Here is a 22,219-nt window from a genome sequence, read left to right on the forward strand (position 1 = left end):
CCGAACAGTGTTCGCTCATCTCTAGTGCCTATAACTATTTTTTTTTTTTTTTTTTTGCCTTCAACTGGATTATCAGGTTAATATATACTGAATATAACCGAGCAAAACCAACAAGGTAGATAGTAGAGATGAGCGAACACTAAAATGTTCGAGGTTCGAAATTCGATTCGAACAGCCGCTCAATGTTCGTGTGTTCGAACGGGTTTCGAACCCCATTATAGTCTATGGGGAACAGATACTCGTTAAGGGGGAAACCCAAATCCGTGTCTGGAGGGTCACCAAGTCCACTATGACACCCCAGGAAATGATGCCAACACCTCTGGAATGACACTGGGACAGCAGGGGAAGCATGTCTGGGGGCATCTAACACACCAAAGACCCTCTATTACCCCAACATCACAGCCTAACAACTACACACTTTACACACTCAATACCACCTCTCTGACAGTAGGAAAACACCTTGAAACATGTGTATTTGGCACTTGCAGTGAGGAGAGCTTGTCACCAGCAGTGAATTTGGCCCTTGTAGTAAGTTGAGGTTGGCACCAACATTTGTTTTGAAAATCAGGGTGGATTGAGCCTCTAACCAGCAGAGTTTGGGCAAATTCATGGTGGAGGGAGCCTCTAAAAACCCCAGTTTGGACCAATTCATGGTGGAGGGAGCCTCTAAAACCCCCAGTTTGGACCAATTCATGGTCTAGGGAGCCTCTAACCAGCCCAGTTTGGACCAATTCATGGAGGAGGGAGCCTCTAACCAGCCCAGTTTGGACCAATTCATGGTGGAGGGAGCCTCTAAAAAACCCAGTTTGGACCAATTCATGGTGGAGGGAGCCTCTAACCAGCCCAGTTTGGACCAATTCATGGTGGAGGGAGCCTCTAAAAAACCCAGTTTGGACCAATTCATGGTGGAGGGAGCCTCTAAAAACCCCAGTTTGGACCAATTCATGATGGAGGGAGCCTCTAAACAGCCCAGTTTGGGCAAATTCATGGTGGAGGGAGCCTCTAATCAGCCCAGTTTGGACCAATTAATGGTGGAGGGAGCCTCTAACCAGCCCAGTTTGGGCAAATTCATGGTGGAGGGAGTCTCTAAAAAACCCATTTTGGACCAATTCATGGTGGAGGGAGCCTCTAAAACCCCAGTTTGGACCAATTCATGATGGAGGGAGCCTCTAAACAGCCCAGTTTGGGCAAATTCATGGTGGAGGGAGCCTCTAACCAGCCCAGTTTGGGCAAATTCATGGTGGAGGGAGCCTCTAACCAGCCCAGTTTGGACCAATTCATGGTGGAGGGAGCCTCTAAACAGCCCAGTTTGGGCAAATTCATGGTGGAGGGAGCCTCTAAACAGCCCAGTTTGGGCAAATTCATGGTGGAGGGAGCCTCTAAAAACCCCAGTTTGGGCAAATTCATGGTGGAGGGAGCCTCTAACCAGCCCAGTTTGGACCAATTCATGGTGGAGGGAGCCTCTAACCAGCCCAGTTTGGACCAATTCATGGTGGAGGGAGCCTCTAAAAAACCCAGTTTGGACCAATTCATGGTGGAGGGAGCCTCTAAAAACCCCAGTTTGGACCAATTCATGATGGAGGGAGCCTCTAAACAGCCCAGTTTGGGCAAATTCATGGTGGAGGGAGCCTCTAAAAACCCCAGTTTGGACCAATTCATGGTGGAGGGAGCCTCTAAAAACCCCAGTTTGGGCAAATTCATGGTGGAGGGAGCCTCTAACCAGCCCAGTTTGGGCAAATTCATGGTGGAGGGAGCCTCTAACCAGCCCAGTTTGGACCAATTCATGATGGAGGGAGCCTCTAAACAGCCCAGTTTGGGCAAATTCATGGTGGAGGGAGCCTCTAAAAACCCCAGTTTGGTCCAATTCATGGTAGAGGGAGCCTCTAAAAACCCCAGTTTGGACCAATTCATGGTGGAGGGAGCCTCTAAAACCCCCAGTTTGGACCAATTCATGGTGGAGGGAGCCTCTAAACAGCCCAGTTTGGACCAATTCATGGTGGAGGGAGCCTCTAACCAGCAGAGTTGTGGGAAAGCAGGGTGGAGGGAGCCTCTAACCAGCAGAGTTGGTGGAAATCAGGGCGGAGGGAGCCTCTAACCAGCAGAGTTGTGGGAAAGCAGGGTGGAGGGAGCCTCTAACCAGCAGAGTTGGTGGAAATCAGGGTGGAGGGAGCCTCTAACCAGCAGAGTTGTGGGAAAGCAGGGTGGAGGGAGCCTCTAACCAGCAGAGTTGTGGGAAAGCAGGGTGGAGGGAGCCTCTAACCAGCAGAGTTGTGGGAAAGCAGGGTGGAGGGAGCCTCTAACCAGCAGAGTTGGTGGAAATCAGGGTGGAGGGAGCCTCTAACCAGCAGAGTTGGGGGAAATCAGGGTGGAGGGAGCCTAGTATTAGCAGAATTGTGCAACGCTTATGGTGGATGAGTATGAGGATGCGGAGGAATTGGAGAGGTTGAGTACAGACATGGAGTTTCATGTTGGGGTGTGTCACGGAGCAAAAGTATACGTCTTCCTCCGGATGGTCTTTTGAATCAACACGGACGCAAGAGGTCAGGAGACAACAGCAATTTATTGTAATCCACAAAGTTAGTAGCCGGCGGCGGTCACATCAACCGTAACAACAATAAGTCCACAGAAGTCACAATCCAATGATAACTTTGGTTCCTTGGTCCTGTAACTAAATTCTGGCTCTCTGCAGAGCTGTGCACAGGCCGGCTAACACATACTAACTGCTAGCTATATACTATATACTAAGACTGTTACTTCCTCTATCTGTGGGTGGGGAGGGCTGAGTCACAGATCCTTCCCCCCTCACCTATACCAAGGAGAGCAGACTCCCTGTCTCCTGTGGACAATGCACCGTCCAACATCTTCTTGGAGACACTGATCAGATTATCTCCACCCATTGTCCTCACTGGTCCTCACTAGTTAGAGGTATTTGCATACAATGTGCTAACACACTAGACCCTAATCAGCCAACTACACACTGATGTTTACAACAGGTTAGAGAATACATTCCACATGAAATATATATTACACATTGCCTATAGTATAGACTCTAACCATCCCGTGACAACCCCTCCCCCTCTCAAAACATGTGCATGACACAATTGGCCTACACAGGTAAATTGGGGAATGCACATCAGTCTCTATAGCTCATATTTCCTCCTGCCGGGATAACCCATCTGCGTTCTGGTGTTGGTTCCCTCGGCGGTACTGAATGGTAAAGTTGTAGGGTTGAAGGGCTGGCATCTGTCAGAAAATCCGGTGGATCCATGTTGGCTTCTCCCTGAGCTTGGCTTCGGGTCACTGCTCCCACAAAGTGGCACTGTAGATTTCCAACATCGTTGCCTAACAGAACATCGGCCGGCAGCCCGCTCATCACACCAATTGTGCATCGTTTTGGTCCATAACCATAGTCGAGTTCCACGGTAGCTTTAGGAATACGTTTCCGAGTACCCCCTGCCAACTTGATAGAAATGCCAGGGCCCTCCTCTAGGGCCTCGGGTCGCACAACTCGGGGGTCCGCTACCGTTAGGAAAGCTCCCGAGTCCCGGAATCCAACAACTGTTCGGCCATCCAGTAGGACCTCCTGCAAGTGCTTCCTCTGAAGGTTTGCGGGATGTGTGGCGGAAGGCTGAATCCCATAGACCCCTGGAGGTGGAACAGATGGGTCATTCATGGAGTCATCTGGAAATGGGGCCAAACTTTCTGTCCTAGGGGTGGTTCCCAGGTAGTGAATAGGCCGGGATGCCACGGTGGCCCGTGCCCCCATGTTAGCAGGGCAACTAGCTTGCAAATGTCCAGGCCGCCCGCACCCAAAACATCTGCGCTCTAGCATTCTTCCAGTAGGTCGTTGTCTAGGGACAGGGTTGTTCATAGCTGGAGGCCGATGGGCTGGGGCAGGGGTAGAGGGGGAATTGTAATCCTGAGGCCGGACACGAAAGGTGGGTGGCTGGCTGAAGGGTGTCTGGCGGACTGTGGTAGTTTTCCGCTCCTCTGCAAACAATCTCTTCCACTGCGGCTTGATGGTCAGGCCCTCATCTGCAAGAGAAGCAGCTTGCTCCACTGTGGCTGGGTTCCGTTCCAGCACCCACTCACGGATCTCAGCGGGGCACTGGGAAAAGAACTGTTCCTTAAGTATGACTTGGAGGATCTTATCGACTGTGACAGCCTCCTCTCCTTCTAGCCAGCGCTTGCATGCTTGCTTCAACTTGTGGGCGAACATGTGGAAGGAGCTTCCCCCATTGTAAGACAAAGAGCGGAACTGAACTCGGTAGGTCTCTGGAGTGACTGCATAATACTTCTGCACCGCTCTTTTAATGGCCTCATAGTCCCGCTGATCACTAGGGTCCATGGCTCTGAGAGCTTCCGCAGCCCCATCTCGTAGGTGTCCCACCAGATACCGGACCCAATCCTTCTCTGGGACTTCCATCAGGCGGCACTGGTGTTCGAAGTCCTGAAAATATCCATCAACATCCCCAGCCGCTTCCTCAAAGGTCTTGAAGTGTTTATGGGAGACATATGGTGGTTCTCTCACTGTTGGGCTGGGGGTCGACGTTTGATTATAATTCCTCATAGTTATCTCAGCCATTCGCATTTCATGCGCCATTCTTTCCTTTTCATACGCCATTCTCTGTTCCTCCTTCTCGGTTTCCTGAGCCCTCTGTAATGCTCTACTCCTTTGCTCCGCAGTTGCTCCTAGCCCCAGCACTGCCAATTCCTCCTCATACAAAACAACCCATCTGCTCTTTTGGGTCTGTACCTGCCACTCCTGTATCTCTACTGTCTCCTGGGGGCAGCCCTCCTCATGGTCGCTTTGCAGGGTCATCTCCTCCAGTGCCTCGATCAGTTGCTCTTTCGTTCTTCCCTGGTAACTCAGGTTTAGTTCCCGGGCCCTTACTTGTAGACTTGCCATAGTCCAGTTCCTGTATTCTGAGGTTGTGGCTCCATTAATCGCTGGGCTGCTGTAGTCCATCTCGCTGTCCGCTGTTGATCCCACCGCTGCCAACCAGTTGTCACGGAGCAAAAGTATACGTCTTCCTCCGGATGGTCTTTTGAATCAACACGGACGCAAGAGGTCAGGAGACAACAGCAATTTATTGTAATCCACAAAGTTAGTAGCCGGCGGCGGTCACATCAACCGTAACAACAATAAGTCCACAGAAGTCACAATCCAATGATAACTTTGGTTCCTTGGTCCTGTAACTAAATTCTGGCTCTCTGCAGAGCTGTGCACAGGCCGGCTAACACATACTAACTGCTAGCTATATACTATATACTAAGACTGTTACTTCCTCTATCTGTGGGTGGGGAGGGCTGAGTCACAGATCCTTCCCCCCTCACCTATACCAAGGAGAGCAGACTCCCTGTCTCCTGTGGACAATGCACCGTCCAACATCTTCTTGGAGACACTGATCAGATTATCTCCACCCATTGTCCTCACTGGTCCTCACTAGTTAGAGGTATTTGCATACAATGTGCTAACACACTAGACCCTAATCAGCCAACTACACACTGATGTTTACAACAGGTTAGAGAATACATTCCACATGAAATATATATTACACATTGCCTATAGTATAGACTCTAACCATCCCGTGACAGGGTGCTTTACACAGGTGGGCACAAAAATGAAGGCTCTATCCAGTGGTGGTTCATTTTTATCAAAGTGAGCCGGTCGGCACTCTCAGCTGACAGACGGGTGCGCTTGTCAGTGATGATGCCACCGGCTGCACTGAACACCCTCTCAGATAGGACGCTGGCGGCAGGACAGGACAGCACCTCCAAGGCATATAGGGCAAGTTCAAGCCACAGGTCCAACTTCGACACCCAATACGTGTAGGGCGCAGAGGGGTCGGAGAGGACAGGGCTGTGGTCGGAAAGGTATTCCCGCAACATGCGCCTATACTTCTCACGCCTGGTGACACTAGGACCCTCCGTGGCGGCACTTTGGCGAGGGGGTGCCATCAAGGTGTCCCAGACCTTAGACAGTGTGCCCCTCGTTTGTGTGGACCGGTGAGAACTTGGTTGCCTACTGGAGGAACTGCCCTCCCTGCCGCCAACGTCACATGCTGGAAACATCTCCATCATATTCTGCACCAATTGCCTGTGGCAAGCATTGATGCGATTGGCCCTCCCCTCTACCGGAATAAAAGACGAGATGTTGTTTTTATACCGGGGGTCAAGGATAGCAAAGATCCAGTACTGGTTGTCCTCCATGATTTTGACAATACGCTTGTCGGTTGTAAAGCACCCCAACATGAACTCAGCCATGTCTGCCACAGTGTTAGTTGGCATGACTCCTCTGGCCCCACCGGAAAGTTCAATCTCCATTTCCTCCTCATCCTCCATGTCTACCCATCCGCGCTGCAACAATGGGACGATTCGAAGTTGCCCGGAAGCCTCCTGTATCACCATCACATCATCGGACAACTCTTCTTCCTCCTCCTCCTCCATTAAACGCGATGAAGCGGACAGATGTGTGGACCTACTCTCCAGCTGTGACGGATCGGATGCTATCCCTGACTCCTCTGTGTGATCTGAGTTATCCCTGATGTCAATCAGGGATTCTCTCAGAACACACAAGAGCGGGATTGTAAGGCTCACCATCGCATCCTCAGAGCTCACCCTCCTTGTGGACTCCTCAAAGACCCGTAGGATGTCACAAAGATCTCTCATCCATGGCCACTCATGGATGTGAAACTGAGGCAGCTGACTTTGTGGCACCCTAGGGTTTTGTAGCTGGTATTCCATCAAAGGTCTCTGCTGCTCAACCACTCTATTCAACATCTGAAACGTTGAGTTCCAGCGTGTGGGGACGTCGCACAAAAGCCGGTGTTGTGGCACATGCAGGCGTTGCTGGAGAGATTTTAAGCTAGCAGCAGCTACTGTCGACTTGCGAAAGTGGGCGCACATGCGCCGCACTTTCACCAGTAGCTCTGGAACATTGGGGTAGCTCTTTAGGAAACGTTGCACCACTAGGTTGAAGATGTGGGCCAGGCATGGAACATGTTGGAGTCCGGCAAGCTCCAGAGCTGCTACCAGGTTCCGGCCGTTATCACAAACGACCATGCCTGGGCCCAGGTGCAGCGGCTCAAACCATATTGCCGTCTCATCGAGGAGGGCATCCCTCACCTCGGAGGCAGTGTGCTGTCTGTCCCCCAAGCTGATCAGCTTCAGCACAGCCTGCTGACGTCTACCAACGCCAGTGCTGCAACGTTTCCAACTCGTAGCTGGGGTCAATGTAACAGCGGAGGAGGAGGCGGTGGCGGAGGAGGAGGCGGTGGCGGAGGAGGAGGCGGTGGAGGAGGAGGAGGAGGGGGGTGTTCTTCTCGTGTCCCTGCCAGGAATGTTAGGCGGGGAGACGAGGTACACCGGGCCAGTTTGGGAAGCAGTCCCAGCCTCAACTACATTCACCCAGTGTGCCGTCAGTGAAATGTAGCGTCCCTGTCCGCATGCACTTGTCCACGCGTCGGTGGTCAAGTGGACCTTTGTGCAAAGCGCGGAACTAAGGGCCCGCCTGATGTTGAGTGACACGTGCTGGTGCAAGGCGGGGACGGCACACCGGGAGAAGTAGTGACGGCTAGGGACGGCATAGCGAGGTGCCGCAGTTGCCATCAGGTCCAGGAAGGCGGGAGTTTTAACAAGCCGGAACGCCAACATCTCCTGGGCCAGCAGTTTAGCGATGTTGGCGTTCAAGGCTTGCGCGTGTGGGTGGTTAGCAGTGTATTTCTGCCGCCGCTCCAATGTCTGAGAGATGGTGGGTTGTTGTAAAGAAGCGCCTGATGGTGCCTTTGATGGTGCAGGAGAAGGAGATAAGACAGGAACAGGGGAGGATGAGGAAGAAGTCAACAAAGTGGCGGAGGCAGATGAAGTGGTGTCCTGGCTCGTCCTCTGGAGTGCATCGCCAGCACAGTCAGCAGTGGCAGTGGCAGAGGCAGAGGCAGTGGCAGTGGCGTGAACGGCAGGCGGCCTTTGTCCTGCCGTTGCTGCCTGCCACTGATTCCAGTGCTTGGATTCCAAATGACGGCGCATTGAAGTGGTGGACAGGTTGCTCTTCTCAGAGCCCCTAATCAATTTCGAGAGGCAAATTGTGCAGACAACACTATATCTGTCCTCGGCGCATTCCTTGAAAAAACTCCACACCTTCGAGAAACGTGCCCTCGAGGTGGGAGTTTTTCGGGGCTGGGTACGAACTGGAACATCTTGGGAGATTCCGGGTGTGGCCTGGCTTCGCCTAAGCTGCTGACTTCTGCCTCTGCCTCTAGCTACCCTTTTTGGTGCTGCACCTGCCTCAACATCCACACTACTTTCCCCGCTTGACATCCCCCCTGTCCAGGTCGGGTCAGTGTCCTCATCATCCACCACTTCCTCTTCCAACTCCTGTCTCATCTCCTCCTCCCGCACAATGCGCCGGTCAACTGGATGCCCTGACGGCAACTGCGTCACATCATCGTCGATGAGGGTGGGTTGCTGATCATCCACCACCAAATCGAACGGAGATGGAGGAGACTCTAGTGTTTGAGCATCTGGACACAGATGCTCCTCTGTTAGGTTCGTGGAATCGTGACGTGGAGGGGCAGGTTGAGGGACAATGAAAGGAGCGGAGAACAGCTCTGGGGAGCAGGCACAGTTGGGGTTATTGTTCTGTGAAGCTTGGAAATTTTGGGAGGAAGGAGGACAAGACTGTTGGGTAATAGGAGGAGAGGAGGCAGAGTCTGACTGGCTGCTGGACAATGTGCTGTAAGCGTTCTCTGACAGCCATTGCAAGACCTGTTCCTGGTTCTCGGGCCTACTAAGGTTTGTACCCTGCAGTTTAGTTAATGTGGCAAGCAACCCTGGCACTGTGGAGTGGCGCAATGCTTGCTGCCCCACAGGAGTAGGCACGGGACGCCCTGTGGCTTCACTGCTACCTTGCTCCCCAGAACCATTCCCCCTACCTCGCCCACGGCCTCGTCCACGTCCCTTTCCGGGAGCCTTGCGCATTTTGAATTCCCAGTTAGAAATTGGCACTATATACCAGTAGCAAAAATTGTGGGTGCACGTAACCCCAATACATTCTTTGAATTACCAGTCAGAAACTGGCACTATATGGCAGTAGCAAGAAATGAGGGTATTTGTAACCCCAATATATTCTTTGAATTCCCAGTCAGACAATGGCACTATATACCAGTAGCAAGAAATGAGGGTATTTGTAACCCCAATATATTCTTTGAATTCCCAGTCAGACAATGGCACTATATGGCAGTAGCAAGAAATGAGGGTATTTGTAACCCCAATATATTCTTGGAATTCCCAGTCAGACAATGGCACTATATACCAGTAGCAAAAATTGTGGGTGCACGTAACCCCAATATATTCTTTGAATTACCAGTCAGAAACTGGCACTATATGGCAGTAGCAAGAAATGAGGGTATTTATAACCCCAATATATTCTTTGAATTACCAGTCAGAAACTGGCACTATATGGCAGTAGCAAGAAATGAGGGTATTTGTAACCCCAATATATTCTTTGAATTCCCAGTCAGACAATGGCACTATATACCAGTAGCAAGAAATGAGGGTATTTATAACCCCAATATATTCTTTGAATTCCCAGTCAGACAATGGCACTATATACCAGTAGCAAGAAATGAGGGTATTTATAACCCCAATATATTCTTTGAATTCCCAGTCAGACAATGGCACTATATATGAGTAGCAAAAATTGTGGGTGCACGTAACCCCAATATATTCTTTGAATTACCAGTCAGAAACTGGCACTATATGGCAGTAGCAAGAAATGAGGGTATTTGTAACCCCAATATATTCTTTGAATTCCCAGTCAGACAATGGCACTATATACCAGTAGCAAGAAATGAGGGTATTTATAACCCCAATATATTCTTTGAATTCCCAGTCAGACAATGGCACTATATGGCAGTAGCAAGAAATGAGGGTATTTGTAACCCCAATATATTCTTTGAATTCCCAGTCAGACAATGGCACTATATACCAGTAGCAAGAAATGAGGGTATTTGTAACCCCAATATATTCTTTGAATTCCCAGTCAGACAATGGCACTATATACCAGTAGCAAAAATTGTGGGTGCACGTAACCCCAATATATTCTTTGAATTCCCAGTCAGACAATGGCACTATATACCAGTAGCAAAAATTGTGGGTGCACGTAACCCCAATATATTCTTTGAATTACCAGTCAGACAATGGCACTATATACCAGTAGCAAGAAATGAGGGTATTTGTAACCCCAATATATTCTTTGAATTCCCAGTCAGACAATGGCACTATATACCAGTAGCAAAAATTGTGGGTGCACGTAACCCCCATATATTCTTTGAATTACCAGTCAGACAATGGCACTATATACCAGTAGCAAGAAATGAGGGTATTTGTAACCCCAATATATTCTTGGAATTCCCAGTCAGACAATGGCACTATATACCAGTAGCAAGAAATGAGGGTATTTATAACCCCAATATATTCTTTGAATTCCCAGTCAGACAATGGCACTATATACCAGTAGCAAGAAATGAGGGTATTTGTAAACCCAATATATTCTTGGAATTCCCAGTGAGACAATGGCACTATATACCAGTAGCAAGAAATGAGGGTATTTGTAAACCCAATATATTCTTTGAATTCCCAGTGAGACAATGGCACTATATGGCAGTAGCAAAAATAGTGGGTGTATATAGCCCCAATTCTATTGCTAGGGGACTTGCAGGGTATTTCTGGGATGAAGGTGGGGGGGCACACTGTTGGAACGGGGATTTGGGGTGTATATATGGGGTATACGGGAATACACTGTCAGTGTATTCCATTCAGGATCCTGGGAAAGCTGGGTTGCGGCGATTGAGCCTGTCAGTGCCACGTTACACTGACAAGCTTCTCCCTGGAATTTAGCTCTTATAAGAGCTGTTGGTTGTCTTCTCCTTCCTATCCTAGCCTGTCCCTGCCTACCCAGAATCTAAGCCCTAGCTAACTGGACGGAAACCTCCGTCCTCGGTGAATTGCAAGCTCAGAATGACGCGAAGCTGGGCGTCGCTGTTCTTTTAAATTAGAGGTCACATGTTTTCAGCAGCCAATGGGTTTTGCCTACTTTTTTCAACGTCACCGGTGTCGTAGTTCCTGTCCCACCTACCCTGCGCTGTTATTGGAGCAAAAAAGGCGCCAGGGAAGGTGGGAGGGGAATCGAGTAATGGCGCACTTTACCACGCGGTGTTCGATTCGATTCGAACATGCCGAACAGCCTAATATCCGATCGAACATGAGTTCGATAGAACACTGTTCGCTCATCTCTAGTAGATATCCCAAACGTACTAAGAAAAATGTACTAAATAAGGCAATACTACCAAACCATAAATATACTAAAAATTTGCAACATTTTATTGAAAAATAATATCACATACACAAAAAAACATAAAGACATGAGGGAAAGGAACACATCCAAATGAATGTGCATGTAGGAAAATCTGACACTAGTAAATAGTATAAATTAAGGGGTAAAGAAAGGGAAACATATCAATGTTGCCCTTTTACAATTCATATACAAAAGTGATCACAATATTATCAAGACCATTCGAACAAAGTAATAATATCAAATACAAAAAATCACCACCAAGTGTAATGTTATAAAAGCCCCTATCAATATATAAAAAGTATAATATCACAATGTCCTATCATGCATTTAAATGCATCCTGAGGCGCGTTTCACCATCTCTGGATTATCAGGTTAGGATTATAGGTTGGACCTGATGGACTTGTGTCCAATCTTAACAAAACGGGTTACTAAGTAAACGTAGTAGATCCAGCTTGATTATTATATAGGGAATACAACTGATGTGCATGTTCTACACATATTACACTATGTTCACATCTGTGCCTGTGTGTGCCAGAGGACCAGAACAACGGACACATAGACCATATATATAGCAGACATCAACGGTTCCTGAGAGACCCCATTGACTATAATGGGATCCATTGAGTGTCCATTCTTTTAAGCTGAAACCGTAGGATTTGCAGCACTTTTTCCAATAGGGATTTCGTGGTCACTGCGATGGAGTCTCCTAACAGAGACTCTGCCACATATGTGACCCCAACCTTATTATGAGCTGCAAAACATAAAAATGACTATGATGTTTTGAATGCAGGTTTATATTAGGTGTACAATATTTTATAATTATACTGTATATGTAATATGTATACTTTTCATGTATATTACCACTACCTTACATTTCAATTACATAGCACTATGGTTTATACCTTGTATCTGTCGGCTCCACTCTGACCTTGTCATACAAGCAGAACTTGATGCCATTCCTTGTCAGTGAATTTATCACAGCTTGTACAGGTGGGAGACGTGCAAGGTTCTTGTCTGTCATCACGCAAACATTTCTTGCACCCATATTCTGCAAATCCTTTGTCAAATATGAAACAAAGAAATCGTTAAAGATGATTTATGTGACGATGTAAAAAAAAAAAGAAAGAAAAAACAGGTGTAATATAGTACATGACAATCTCTACTGTCTGGCCATGGTTGTCAGAGTCAGTGTTGGGCTGTGGGAAAATAGAGGAGTAGTAGATGGTGGTTTGGCCTACTGACTCCACAGTCCTGGCTATGCTTCTTTTGATTTGAGGCAGGGCAGGCTATAGACGTTACATACAGTAGCTCCTGGACGTCATTTTTGGCCATCAAAAAATTATGTCTTTTGCCAGCTTAAAGAGATATTTCAGGTAGTTTTGGGCATATTAACAGTATATGCTTGTCTAATGTGTATGTATGCATATGTAATGTGTATCATGTACCATTACTAACAGTACTATATATGTTTATGGTATAGTTACAAAAATGGGGGGAATTCATTATAATGACAGGTCATTATTTTATGACCTGTGGTTTGCATCTTTTAAACTCAACTTGGAATTTTTGCACCAGCCTCACTTTTTTTTCAGAATGCGGGTGAGGCATTGGTGAACCCATTGGCACACCACGTTCGTCATCATATGCGTCACTTGTGTCTTTACTGAGGACAGAATCCCACCAGTCAGATGATGATAGGGAACTACCCCACACCATCCACAGCCAGCTCAACTCCTATTGTTTGGTTCACATCTGCTTTGGTATTCCGTCTGGGGGAGTCGCATGAGACCCCCCCCCCCCCCGAATGGAATACCAAATGCAATTGCAAGTGCTGTACAGTAAAAGCACATGGACCTCATAGACTATAATGGGGTCCGTGTGCTTGCCGTGCGCTGCCCGCACGAATCATGCGGACGGGAAAGTAGATTGTGAACTACTTTCCTGTCTGCATGTTCCTTTCGGAGATCTGGTGGCAAGCACACGGTCCCCATTATAGTCTATGGGGTCCTTGTGCTTTTACTGCACAGCGTCTGCAATTGCATTTGGTATTCCATTTGGGGGGGTTCCCATGTGGACTTCCCCAGACTGAATACAAAAGTAGGTATGAACCAACCCTATTTATTTAAAAAGTTTTTCCTTACCATTCCCACTTCTTTTGTAACACCTTCTCCATATCTGATGCTAGAAACAGCCATCTGTGAAAAAGAAATGAAGACATGTAAATTTCTTGGGTCATTGTGAAATGTGCACAGACAGTCGTGTAAGTGGCTACACCAGCAACAACCTGACCGTCTAACATTAGCTCGACTTGTCTGTAGGAAAGACCACGTGTCCAACAGTGATCATCTTCTAACCTCATGTGACTAATATATCTTTGGAGACAACAGAATATGTACAAGTAAGTTCAGAAATAGAGATGAGCGAACACTAAAATGTTCTAGGTTCGAAATTCGATTCCCATTCGAACCCCATTATAGTCTATGGGGAACAGATACTCGTTAAGGGGGAAACCCAAATTCGTGTCTGGAGGGTCACCAAGTCCACTATGACACCCCAGGAAATGATACCAACACCCTGGAATGACACTGGGACAGCAGGGGAAGCATGTCTGGGGGCATAAAAGTCACTTTATTTCATGGAAATCCCTGTCAGTTTGCGATTTTCGCAAGCTAACTTTTCCCCATAGAAATGCATTGGCCAGTGCTGATTGGCCAGAGTACGGAACTCGACCAATCAGCGCTGGCTCTGCTGGAGGAGGCGGAGTCTAAGATCGCTCCACACCAGTCTCCATTCAGGTCCGACCTTAGACTCCGCCTCCTCCAGCAGAGCCAGCGCTGATTGGCCGAATTCTGTACTCTGGCCAATCAGTGCTGGCCAATGCATTCTATTGGCGTGATGAAGCAGAGTGTGCACAAGGGTTCAAGCGCACCCTCGGCTCTGATGTAGCAGAGCCGAGGCTGCACAAGGGTTCAAGCGCACCCTCGGCTCTGATGTAGCAGAGCCGAGGCTGCACAAGGGTTCAAGCGCACCCTCGGCTCTGATGTAGCAGAGCCGAGGGTGCACAAGGGTTCAAGCGCACCCTCGGCTCTGATGTAGCAGAGCCGAGGCTGCACAAGGGTTCAAGCGCACCCTCGGCTCTGATGTAATAGAATGCATTGGCCAGCGCTGATTGAAGCAGAGCTGAATCTGTGTGCTTAGCTCAACTACTCCACCGGTGTAGTTGAGCTAAACACACACATTCAGCACTGCTTCATCACGCCAATAGAATGCATTGGCCAGCACTGATTGGCCAGAGTACGGAATTCGGCCAATCAGCGCTGGCCAATGCATCCCTATGGGAAAAAGTTTATCTCACAAAAATCACAATTACACACCCGATAGAGCCCCAAAAAGTTATTTTTAATAACATTCCCCCCTAAATAAAGGTTATCCCTAGCTATCCCTGCCTGTACAGCTATCCCTGTCTCATAGTCACAAAGTTCACATTCTCATATGACCCGGATTTGAAATCCACTATTCGTCTAAAATGGAGGTCACCTGATTTCGGCAGCCAATGACTTTTTCCAATTTTTTTCAATGCCCCTGGTGTCGTAGTTCCTGTCCCACCTCCCCTGCGCTGTTATTGGTGCAAAAAAGGCGCCAGGGAAGGTGGGAGGGGAATCGAATTTTGGCGCACTTTACCACGCGGTGTTCGATTCGATTCCAACATGGCGAACACCCTGATATCCGATCGAACATGTGTTCGATAGAACACTGTTCGCTCATCTCTATTCAGAAACTGAGTTCTTACCCTGCAAGAATATAGGTAAAAGTTACATTTGCCCCTAACTTGTTTGCTGTTGCTGTGCGCTCAGTGCAAGGGAAATCCCTGTGTAGATCCATACTGTGCATGGCCTGGATGAGGCCTCATAGAAGCTACTGTGGCTGCCTATAGTGGATATACACTCCAAATGACAGTATATGTATTTATTTACCAACAATTATCTATATTGTGTATTGAAGAGCAGAGGCAATGAGTATCCATCTTGGGACAATACTATAGAACAGAAATGTATTTCCATAATGCACACTTACCTCAAATGCATAGTCTGTTGTTATCTCAGATGATGGGGCTAAAAGTAGAATAATTTCATTGAATCAGTGTTATTCAACACCTAGAACAGAGAACTGAAGAATCTGATACTATTCTAGGAAACTTGGCAGAAGGTACGTGGTTTTCTGGTTTCTAAAAATTAAAAAACCCTGAAAGAGGCGGTATAACTATAACATACTATACAAACAAGTTTATCTATGAATTACGGACTCGGTCCATACCTTGAGAGTATGTGTGAGAATGGGCTGGGCATCTGCACCTAAAATATAAAGAAAAGTTAGAATAAATAATGGGCATAAAGAACATAAGGCCTCATTCACACTGCAGGTTTATGTACCTTATTCTGTTCCATCATTATTCCGCGAAAACAAAAATGTACAACTACAGCAAATGAAACTATAGTAAATGCAATGAAAAAGATTTTAAAGGTTCTTCTATTCTCTCAGATAGACATGAGAAGTTTCTATGGATTTGGTCCCCATGGATAGATTAGGCTATTTCTTTCCACCTTGGATAGACCAATGCTCTTCATACAGCGATTGCCCCCTTCTAACACAGCTAACCCTGAGCACCATGCAGGAACACCAAGCCCAAACCTAACCTCACCTTTCCCTACCCGTCCATCCTCTTCTACCTTGTTTAGTCTTTCTCTGTCTTTTCTTTCCTATCCCTTTATGGTTGCCCATTCATCCCCTTATGCTGTTCATTGACATTCATGCAAATATACAGAACTCTTCTCTTCTGGATTCTATATTTACGACCCTCTTTGGGGATAGACCTGGACAATCTGGGACCGCTCATACTGCGTATTTCTTTATTGTATGTACTATATCTATTATAACTGTTTATTGTATGCTATAAGCCATTTTACTTCTATGTACACTGAGAAAAAAACGAATAAAAACCTTTATGAGAAAATAAAAACACAAAGCCTAAAGAGTTTAAGTCTCGGGCCCCATGTTGTCAAAACGCAGATTTTTTTTAGTTGCGGAAAGAAACGCTGCAATTTACAATACCTACAAAGTGGTTGGGGTTCTGGTTAATTTCAACCAGAAATTACAGAAAAAAATCGGCAGCGGAAATGCTGCGTTTAAAAAATGACTGCATTTTTGTAAATCGCAGCATGTCAATTATACCTACGGAAACGTTGGCATTTTCCGTATAGGCATAATAGGGGCAGAGAGTCTGCAGAAAAAAACTCTGCAGACTTTCTGTGAAAAACGCTGCAGAAAAAAACACAATGTACGGCTTGTTACATGGGACCTTAACCTTAACCACTTCAGTACCGGGCCAATTTGTGGTCCAGAACCAGACACATTTTAGGTTTATTTTGTATGTGCGGTTTTGAGGGCTGTAACATTTTCCCGTATGTCTCAGTCAACTAATTTTTGCGTCTTTTTTCGGGGACACATAGGGCTTTATTTTTATGTTATCTTTATTTTCAAATGTGTTTTAATTTTTTTTATATCTGGGAAAATATAAACAAAATAGGAGGGAAATTGTGTCTGGTTTTCAATTTTTTTTTTTTTAATTTAATAACACAGTGTCACTGAAAAACTTTATAATATAGTTTTTCCTCTCCGTTATGGTAATTTTTATTTTGTATGGTGTCGTCGGGGGTGGGGCTATAACCTTTAATAACGGCATTTTATTAGCGTATTATTTATTTATTTTTTATTTTATTTACATTTTTAAAAAAACTTTTTTATTATTATTATTATTATTTTTTTTTTTTTTTTTTTTCAGATTGTGTCCCCATAAGGTGATAAGAGACCTTTGGGGACATCTGATCACTTATTTTTTTGTACTTGAGGCTGATTTCGCCTATAACTGGGGCTGCTACATTTAACCTCAGGTACAGGAGGAATCCAGCCTCCTGCACGCTGTATACACAGCTTACTGAGCTGATCTGGGGTCCTGTAGGACCCAGCAGCTCTGGTAACACACTGAGCCCGGGGGATCACGTGACCGCCGGGTCAGATGGCGACTGAATTATGGCTGCGTTCATAGCTGTGTATACAGCGCTCATTGAGCATTGTATACACAGCGATCTAGAAGGCAGGGGAGGTAATAAATCTGCCCTGCTATCTCTCTGGGAGCTCCAGCTGAAGTTACAGCCGGCTCCTAGTGAAAGCAGCTACATGATCTCAGTGCAGCTGCTGTGTTCTGATGGACGTACAGGTACGTCCTGGCAGAACAAGGCAACCACTTCCCGGACGTATATAGTCTATGGGCGGTCCGGAAGTGGTTAAAGGGTTTCTCTGAACAAACTCCTCCTCACTATAAAGGCGCTAATAAGGAGGATATGGACTTGGCCCCCTCCCTTCCATACTAGTGATCATAGGGGTTCTAGTTATGGGGCCACAATCATCTTAATATCATCACTTATTCTTTGTTTTTGGCTCTGTTTCCATCGATCTTGTGGTTTCTGTTATAAAGGGAAATCACAACCTAGTGGTGAATCCATCCTATGGCTGAATGGCGGCATCTGATGGATCTCACCGGCTTATAGCAGGGGCTGTTGGGTTCTGTTGTGAGGTCTGGTGCTTTGATGGCAAGCAGAGCACTATGTCATTCTTCCTGTCCCAAATGACACAATGTATAATGGAGGCTCCAGTTTCTGATACATACCGTAAGTTATCTATGGGTCTAACAATCTAGGGTGAAATTGCACATAAATGACATCAAATATACAAAAAGCAGATATGTTTCCACAATTTCATTGGTGAATAAATATTAGAAGTGATACGCTTACGACACGCTCTGTAGTTGTCTCAGGAGGTGAATCGCTTTATCCCGTCCAGAAGCCATTATATCGAACCGTCAGGGCTGATGCAAGTCAGAAAGACAAAAACAAAAAGTAAAAAAAAAACCACTTTGTTACTTCTTATATTGCTTTTTGCATTGCTATTGTTTTACTGGTTATTCCATTTCCAGAGTGAGTGTCACATGGAAAAAATTTTTCTGGAATAACTATATTATTAACATTATATGCAAGTCTTAGACTAGGTTCACATCTCTTGTGGTCTCTCAGTCGTTCAGGTCCATTGGAGGACCCAAACAATGGAGAGCCAGACCGCTGTTTTAGAGATTACTCCCAAACACTGGCAGACCCCACTAACTATAATGGGGGCCATTACAAAACTGAAACCGGCTGCATGCAGGACTTTTTTCTCCACTGATTTTTGGTGGTTTCTACGATGGAGGGGCGGATGTGAACTTAGCCTCAGAGTCTATTCCCACTGAATCTGCAGGATATGTTACATAGATGTGCCATACATTGGTATACATTACCCTTCAGCACCTATGTTAAAAGAATATATGCTGTACATGAAAGTGTTAATCCATACAGGTACCATTTATAGAGATGTATACTAGCCCGACAGATACCAGGACATTCTTTCAGCCTCTATCAGGTAAATAGGGATTCTAGATATCCTTTAAATATCTTTGATGTATATGCTAAGAGCAGCATGAACTCAGCCTTACTCTGACCCCCATTGTTATAATCATACTAAACATTATGGTATAGAACCTGTTTACTGATAGTAGGTACATAAACCCGGGCATACATAGTAAGGTGAGGACTATACTGAATACAATGTAAGATCATGACTGAGTTTGGTGAGATTTACAGTGTTTCACACCCCACCATCAGAAACCATGTGAATGGTGTTACAGAGAGTGTTAGAGCCATCCTGTCTCTAAGGGTAAAAGGAAGGGCGTTGACATCCAAATATTCAGTTATGAAATCTAGATTTGCAGAATGCTAAATATAACTCTAGTTAAAACCAATGCCAGCAACAGGCAAACCGGGGAGGATGCCAGGGCTCACTTGGCTTAGTGGAAACCATGGTGAGCTGGATGACCATGTCCTATGCTTGTTAAACCATGGGTGGAGTAGACAACACATATAACTGAGGCCAACTTTGTCACTGGTGAGGGTGAAATCACTAAATATTAGACATGGAAAGTACAACATAATACATAATGAAGAGAAAATGCAGAGTGTGTGCCATTTTATGATGTTCCAAAGCCATGAATGACTGTTTGCTGGCTTATATAACCAGTAAATAAATTATATTATTCTAAAATTATATTAACCTGTAGAAATTTGATGCCTATGATTGTGAATAGACAGCAAAGGAGTAAACGTTGTGGCCTTACACTCACAATGGCCTCTTCCCCAGCTCACAGTGGAGACAACTAACCAGATTTATAGACAACTGATACAAGTGTATGACCGAGAAAAGGTTCCCAAATATCAGATGAAACATGGCTCTATGCCATCTGGTGCCAGGTAAGCGTGACCTTTATTTCAGTGATATGTTTTTCTATTATGTCCTTTTTCAGTGATATGTAACAACAAGTGGCAGGAATTAATGGGCTTGATCTGAATATTTTTATTTATTTGCAAACACTTCTGGTATCTGCGTATTGAGGGCTTACTACTATAGCGTGATATCACAGTAATCCTTTAATATGCACATGTAACTTACTGGTCTGACTCACCATGGCTGCCATATTATATTTGTAGCTAAATCTGTGACTTACGGTTTCATATAAAAAATTACAGCTATAAATGACACTAAAAAAGAATATTATGGTGGCCACACACATTAGATAATAGTAGTCCTTATAAAGAACAAAAACCATTTCCTGACTATTGGACACAAAGGTCACACACTTTCGGTTGGTAGTTTTCGAGGTGATGATAGTGTCATAAACGATTATTTGTTGTGGTTGATACTGTACATTCTCACCAACTTCAGTCTATAAATATATTTATTGTTTCAATACAATGACTCAGGCTGCCCATACACCGGATGGATATCTGTCAGCCAACTATAGATGTTGGAGTCCATAAGGCTCGTGATATTGGATTTCAAGTGTCCGAGTATTTTGTTTTCGATGAGATAAGCCACTGAGGCTGAAAGTGTTTTGCTTTTTATCAAATGAATGTCCAACATGGATTGAAGCGGACATGCTCTGCTCCTAGAGGAGAGAACATTTCATCAGCATCATAGACTGGGTCCTTACTGTAACAGCAGTAACGCTATAGAACTCATTGCCACACAATGTTGTGATGGTGAATACATTGTACAAGGACCAGGACACCTTTCTTAAACAGAATGTGACATGGGGCAATTGGCATCAGCCTCATTGTTTTGTTTTTTTTTTGCCTTCCTTTAGATCAGCACTGTAAGGGTTGGGTTTTATGTTGGACCTTAAAGGCGTATTCCCACGTCGCATACTCACCAGTCTTCGTTGCTGTAAAATCTTCTGTCTTCCTGCTTTGTTGCGCCATTGGTGGGCGGGGTTACATATGCAAAGCCAGCGGTGAGATGCCGCTGGCCCTGCGTGCACACTCATAGATAGTGAGACCAGTCTAGCCTTCACAATGCGAATACAGACCCGGCATCCGCTGTAATAGAGAGGCGGATGTCGGGGAGTGTAGACGCCGGCACAGGTGCCTGCGACATCGCTATGCTCCTGCCCTGCATGAAGCCAGCAGCGGCAGGAGCAATGCTGTTATTCCGCTCCTCGGCCCACCCCCCACCCCGGAATAGCAGCATCGCTCCTGCCGCTGCTGGCTTCATGCAGGGCAGGAGCATAGCGATGTTGCAGGCATCTGTGCATCTGTGCCGGCGTCTACACTCCCCGGCATCCGCCTCTCTATTACAGCGGATGCCGGGTCTGTATTGGCGGCCCCTTCCCCCCAAAGGGTAAACTACCCCCCCCCCCCCTCCAGGCTCTCTCCCGTGCACTTAGCCCCTCCTCCCTCCCCCCTCAGAGCAGCAGATACATCACTTGACTTATGACCAGATAAGTCAAGGGATGTGTAAAAAAAAAAAAAAAAAAAAAAAAAGAATAAAGTAAGATAGTGGACAAACAAAGCAGTTTTGCTGAAGCAATGTATTTAGGAAAAGTCTTACATCCACATTAACAAGCAGTATAGATAGGATCCTTGAGATGGGACAACCCCTTTAAACTGTCAGCAGTCACAAGAAAGGAGAAGAGACAAACTAGATGGAATCCCAGGGTTGTGTTGCAGATAGTATAAGGAATTTAGGACTCTTACTAAGCTCAGGATCTTTGTCCGACATGGTTTACATAGTCAAGAGCCACAGGACAGCGGTGACATTGTCCCCCAGTGTCAATTGAACAAGCACAAACATAGTTGCTTAATAAACAAATAAAACTGATGGATTTCGTAGAAATGAAGGAAAATCCAGCACTCTGACATAGCACAACTAGTGATATGGTGTAAAGTTCTCACACATGTACTATATATGCTTTACCCTGGATGATTTCTTCATATTGTTTGCAGTATTTCTGCTGTACTGTCTTTGCTGTATGTCACACTTGCAATATTCATTAGTTCACAACATTACATTGTATTGTATTACATTGTATTTGAGAATAGGAGACTGAATGCTAATGGCAATACCTGCAGCAGGTTGTATATGTAGTTGTAAGGCAAGACAGCAAATCCTGCTTTCTTCTCTCACCCCTTCACTGGAAAGTGTCTTTCCCAGCATTCATTGCTGCTGTTACTGGCAGGCGGTAATGTGATCTCTAGTACACTCCCTCCTTCTCTAGGACACTGTTACAAAGTGACTACAGCTACTTAGCATGTATTCATTCCCTATATACTGTGTGCAGCAGCTCCTGACTATTCTCACATGATCGTAGGTGAAACAAACAATGTAGCACCGTTATATAGAGTCATGTACTTCACAAATGGCATACAAAGGTTGTGGAAACCA

The 22,219-nt window shown here is 45.9% G+C and overlaps 1 protein-coding gene across 1 annotated transcript in view; it reads right to left on the reverse strand.

Moving 5' to 3' along the window:
- Positions 1–21,982, reverse strand: part of ADHFE1 (alcohol dehydrogenase iron containing 1) — a 38,217-nt gene extending 16,235 nt beyond the window's left edge. The window contains exons 1-6 of the mRNA XM_075270441.1: positions 21,901–21,982; positions 18,205–18,278; positions 15,671–15,708; positions 15,431–15,468; positions 13,498–13,551; positions 12,259–12,413 (exon numbers count right to left, since the gene is read on the reverse strand). Coding sequence (XP_075126542.1) covers positions 12,259–12,413; positions 13,498–13,551; positions 15,431–15,468; positions 15,671–15,708; positions 18,205–18,260 — 341 coding nt within the window. The 5' untranslated portion in view covers positions 18,261–18,278; positions 21,901–21,982. The remainder of the gene's footprint in view (positions 1–12,258; positions 12,414–13,497; positions 13,552–15,430; positions 15,469–15,670; positions 15,709–18,204; positions 18,279–21,900) is intronic.
- Positions 21,983–22,219: the final 237 nt, after the last annotated feature.

This window comes from Leptodactylus fuscus, chromosome 4, assembly GCF_031893055.1.
Source record: "Leptodactylus fuscus isolate aLepFus1 chromosome 4, aLepFus1.hap2, whole genome shotgun sequence".
NCBI lineage: Eukaryota > Metazoa > Chordata > Amphibia > Anura > Leptodactylidae > Leptodactylus > Leptodactylus fuscus.